Source organism: Pundamilia nyererei, unplaced genomic scaffold (genome assembly GCF_000239375.1).
Source record: "Pundamilia nyererei isolate P.nyererei 1_Seehausen unplaced genomic scaffold, PunNye1.0 scaffold00119, whole genome shotgun sequence".
NCBI lineage: Eukaryota > Metazoa > Chordata > Actinopteri > Cichliformes > Cichlidae > Pundamilia > Pundamilia nyererei.
In genome coordinates, this window is record NW_005187520.1 from 328,610 (window position 1) to 333,851 (window position 5,242).

Sequence of the window (5,242 nt, forward strand, 5' to 3'; positions counted from 1 at the left end):
TCACATTTTACTTGTGAGCAACGGCACATTTAAATCTTACAAATATAGTTATTTGGCTTATATCGTGATAGATATCGTTATCGCCTGAAATGAAAAAAACATATCGTGATATGAAAAAATCTCATATCGCCCAGCTCTACTCCTACATACACAAATACTTAAATACATGTATAAATGACAGCAAAGGTTGCTAATGTGTGTCATATGATTTATAAACGAAAGCTAAAATAATCCAAAACAACAAGGTGTAATGGCTCGATACATGCCTTATTATCCATGTTAAGAAATCCCAGAAAGTTAGCTTTGTTCATAACACACACACACACACACGCCTTTATTGTGAGCTGATGCAAAACAACTAGAAATAAAATTAACATCTGATTAAAAACCAAATAAAACAGCTTTTTTGTCTGTGTGTTTGCATCTAAATCTGTGCTTTTAATTCAGCTTAGACCTGAACGTCACTGACGGACCGACCTGTCACTGTTACTCACCTGTCACGGTTTCTCTCCACAGACTGCTCTCAGCCATGACACAGGCGGTTCCTCCGATCCTCTCCATCACCCCGAGTCGGGCTTTGGTTGATGAGAAATTTCAAGTGTTGGTGGAGAATCTTCCTCCAGGATGTCCGGTAACCCTCCACTCCCTCCACCACTCTGAGGACAAGGACGACTGGGAGGCATATGGTCACTACGTCAGCGACCACAGAGGCGTCGTATCAGGTGGGTCACCACTGACTGCAGAAGACTTAGGATGCTGTCTCAGAGCTGGTCTTTGGAGGGTGAACAAGCTAAAAATGTTTGTGTTGGACAGTTTTTATTGGAATGTGAACTCGACTCCCTATGTGAGCAACTTCCTGTCCTGCTCATCATGCTTAAAGAGATTCTCACTCTTTTTACCTCAGTAAGCTTTAAAACGCTTACCTGATGTTTTAGTTTGGGGTTTTGGCAGTTTGTGTTTCTTGGTTGATGTTGATGACTTCACTAAAACTGCTTTATTAGATTTTCTTTAATACAATAAAGGCACTGTTGAATTTGGAGTGTGCTTTCTGAATTTATGTGTAACTCATTGTCTGTTTACATTAATGATCAATGCGGAGATAGGTGACTTAGATTCTTTGAATTGTCTGCTGTTTAAAGAACATGTCACAGTTCTGTCTCATTGTGACTCAGCATTTTGAGTTCTTATGTTTTGGTTTGATTTAGCATTACGGGTTGTATTCCTACTTCTTAGGTTTTGTTATTGTGCCCTCGTGTTTAGCGCAGGTTAGGTTCAGTGTCTAGTCTGCATCTTTGTAAATTGTTTCTTGTTCTCTGTTTTATTTTGAAGGTCCATGTCTTATGGCAATGCTACTCGTTTCGCTTCTTCTGTCTCGTTAGGTCTTATTTCTCCCGGCTGTGTTCCCACCTGTTTCTCATTCCCTCATGTTCTTGTCTGTGTATTTATAGTGTGTATTGTTACCTTAATACAGTTTTACCCGGTTCGTAGATTCCTCAGGCCTCCAGAAAGAACACCGGGGACTCAGTAGTCAATCTACAACACTTTTATTAATCCACACTCATTGATTACACTTATTGATTACACCTTCTAGAAGGGAGATGTACAGGACCCCGGAACTCCTCTGCAGATCTCAACCCCTTTGTCCGTTTCCCTCAGTTTTGTAGAAGTGACCCCATGATAAATTGCATACCCCATGGTAAGCTGCAAACTCTGTGTCTGTGTGTATGCACAAGCCTGTGAGTGCCTGTGTGTGTGCGTACCCGTATGTCTATGTGAGTGCATGTGAGTGAGAGTATGCGCGTACTTGTGTGTATGTGTGAGTGCACGTGAGTGAGTGTGCGTGTGGATGTGTGTGCGTGACAGTTAAAACACTATGTGCGTATATTTCTATGTATGTGCCTTCTTGAGGGCCATAAAAGTCCATCTCCCTCCCAAACCAAAGATATTTAGTTACAAACTTTGAGACTCCCACCCAGGCATGGCCTGAGGAATTTCCACTCAACATTAACTCCTTTTTGTCTTAATCTCACAGTTCAAGTGGGGGAGGGTCTCCTAGAAATCTACTTCTAAGTTCATGACACAATCAGGTCTTTATTACATTGAGGGCAGTGTCAGTGTCTCTACAATAATTCTAGATTCTATGTTAACACATTTCTAAACTCTAAATCAGCTAAACATTCCTACAGTATCCTCCAGTGTTCAGCGTTGTGTCATCCCTCATTGCTGTGTTACGCTCCTGGTGTTTCCTCCTGAACTTCGATCTCCCAGTATAGTTTTGTTTTGTATGCTTTTCCCCTGCCAGCAAATAGAGCTGTGGGGGGTTTTTTTTTGGTTTGTTTGTTTGTTCAAGTTACCGCGTCTGTGAGTAATGCGTTTGGGTCCTTTCCTGCCTGCCTTCACACAGCACATTCACCGTGACAGAACATCAAATACAGTCTTGTGCACCCTGGAAGATTCCTTCCCTGTCTGCCTTGATTTAGATAAAAACCACTGAAAACCGAACCACATCTGGACCTTAATAATCAATAAACGAACTTGTTACATTGCTTGATTTCAATTACTCAAAATATCATGCTCATGTATCATAATTAGGGAGTACTACTAAAATACTAAGTTTATTATTATTATTAGTAGTAGTAGTAGTACTCAGTAGTAGTATTAGTAGTAGTAGTAGCTGTATTAATAATTGCTGAAATTATGATGCTTTCATTGCTGTGGGAATATTTAAATCCATTTATTGTACCTTCACACAACATTGATGTATGTGTGTGTCTGTGTCTCTTCAAGGTGAGTATCACCTGCTAATCTCTTAACAAGTGTCACTGGGTGACCTTGATCAAGTCCTATTCGTGAATCCCAGGAGGTGGAAGGGCAGGACTATGGGCAGATGATCAAACTACTGACTTCGTTTACATTATATACAACACTGAAAATTAATTTACCGATGGCCACCTAATAAACAGGGTCTTTCTCAGGATATGGGGGCTATTTTTGATTTTTGGTAAAGGCCATCTTCCGGATCCTATTTCTGTGATATGGTTTGGAAGCGATTCTGAGATTTTAGTTTGTCCCATTTGATCACTGGCAGAATATAGTTAACCCCTTAGCAGTCCTACAAATTTACAATTAGTCCCCTAAACCATCCAATGTACCGTGGGCGGTACGTCCGACTGCTAACAGGTTAAACCCACTCACACAGCACACTCATTCTTATATCCCATATGTTGATATCCTCCTGTTACAGTGATTGTTTTCCAGGTTGTGTTGTTCTTGTCAGTCTTCTGTGTCCTTGGCACAGATATGCTGTCCTGTTTTGTTAATTTAAAAAAGGGTGGGAAAGAAATTAAGATGGTAACTGATTATTGTCAGTGTGAGCTCTGCTCACAGACTTTTTACTGTGGTATTAATCAGTAAAGTAAGTAAGTAAAACTCTAAATGAAAAACAGTAAAAGAAAACACTAGAAAGAGTTAATTATGATACAATCAGATGGACTGGTAATGTAAAAAGATATGAAATAAAAATGAAACCAAGTCAAATGGAATAAAATGGTTTTTATTTTCTTATAGTTACCGAGGATTTGAGTTTTGGAGGCACGTATACGGGAAAAGAGCCCATGGGCTTGCTGTGGAGCATGCGGCCGGTCCCAGGCAGCCGCGAAGGCCTCAGGTAAGGATTCGGTGGTCATCTTGCCGAGCTCGTGGCGTGTAAAGGAGCTTAAGTTATCACCTCAATATTTATGTCGATTATACCAGTTTCGGCATGACAAGGACTGACTTGTACGCCTTTCGGGAGGTAACAACAGACATAATTAGGCTGCATAAAGCCAACGGTGAAAGTCTTTGTTTAAGAAAAATCCTGTCTCCATTAAAAAAAACCAGCAGCCTGTAATGTCATAATAAGGAATTACAATACTCATCTTGGCAACACTGTACAGGGAAAAGAAAGGAATAATAGATATTTGTTTAATTTTGTGCATTGAAGGACATATGACTAACTAACACCATGACTTGTGTGTGTGTGTGTGTGTGTGTGTGTGTGTGTGTGTGTGTGTGTGTGTGTGGACTACCCTTTGTTTATTCTGTTCAATAACTCGTATCATTACTGGTCAGGTTAAGGAAGATAAACGTGTGCACACCAATGCTGGTCAACATCTCAGTCCACAGTGGACACGAGGACTTCAGGGACCGGACCCCTCTGGCATCAGCACTCGCAGAAAGATGGTACATGGCTCCTGGTGTCAAGAGAATTGATATTAATAAGCAAGGAGTGCAGGGGACCCTGTTTATACCACCAGGTACACTGGAAATAAAACATTTACTTCTTCTTTTTTTCTTCTTTTTTTTTTTTTAAATAATCTGGATTTTGTGAGATGGATGGGTGACACTTCTGACCCCGAAATTACTACATGAGGAATATCCTCTTTTCCTGACATCAAACTGTCATGGTCCTGGGCGTTTTGTGTTTTGTGATTATTTTCCTCTGTTCTAGTTATTCTGTGTCCTCCCCCCTTTGTGTCCGGTTCGGGTTCTAGATTTCCTGTTTTGTTCTGAAAGTCTGTGTCTGTTGTCATTGTGTTCAGCTTGTCTCCTCCGGTCCTCATGTGTATTGGGTTCAGCTGTTCTTCCCTCCTGTGTGTGATTACCCAATTACCGTGTGTGTGTGTGTGTATATTTAGTGGGTGTCGGTCTGTGTTCATTGTCGGCTCGTCTGCGTTCTATGGTGTTCCGTTCCCGTCTCTGTGGCTCTCTGCCCCACACCCCTTTTGTATGCTCTTAGGTTTGTCATTTAGTTCTCCCAGTTTAGGTTTCTTCAGTTGTTTTCTCATGCTTCGTTGTCTCTTCTGCCACTGTCACCTGTAAATAAACCCTCACTCATATCATCAGTCGGCTGCCTGCATTTTGGGTCCTCCTTTCACTCCACAACACGACTGCTGCCCCAGCCGTGACACAAACAGAACTAAGAGTAGAAAAAACTGACTAAAATACTGTGTTTGATTCTGTTTTTTCCCCTCAGGTCCTGGACCCTTCCCTACGCTGCTAGACATGTGGGGAGGCGGTGTAGGGCTGCTGGAGTATCGCTCTGCCTTGTTGGCATCTCGTGGTTACGTTTCTTTCTCGCTGGATTACCTAAGGTCTGAACACCTGTCAGCAGATGTAGAGTTTAAGTACTTCGAGGTTTGTGCGATTTACATACTAATGTGTTTTATGGGGTTTTTTGTTTTGTCTTTTTGGACAAATAATA

General features: G+C 41.3%; 1 protein-coding gene across 1 annotated transcript in view; it reads left to right on the forward strand.

The window, feature by feature from the left end:
- The window catches only part of LOC102192919 (acyl-coenzyme A thioesterase 1-like), an 11,991-nt gene that overhangs the window by 1,329 nt on the left and 5,420 nt on the right, over positions 1 to 5,242 (forward strand). Inside the window, exons 2-5 of the mRNA XM_005742337.1 lie at positions 517 to 722; positions 3,568 to 3,667; positions 4,111 to 4,295; positions 5,015 to 5,175. Coding sequence (XP_005742394.1) covers positions 530 to 722; positions 3,568 to 3,667; positions 4,111 to 4,295; positions 5,015 to 5,175 — 639 coding nt within the window. The 5' untranslated portion in view covers positions 517 to 529. The remainder of the gene's footprint in view (positions 1 to 516; positions 723 to 3,567; positions 3,668 to 4,110; positions 4,296 to 5,014; positions 5,176 to 5,242) is intronic.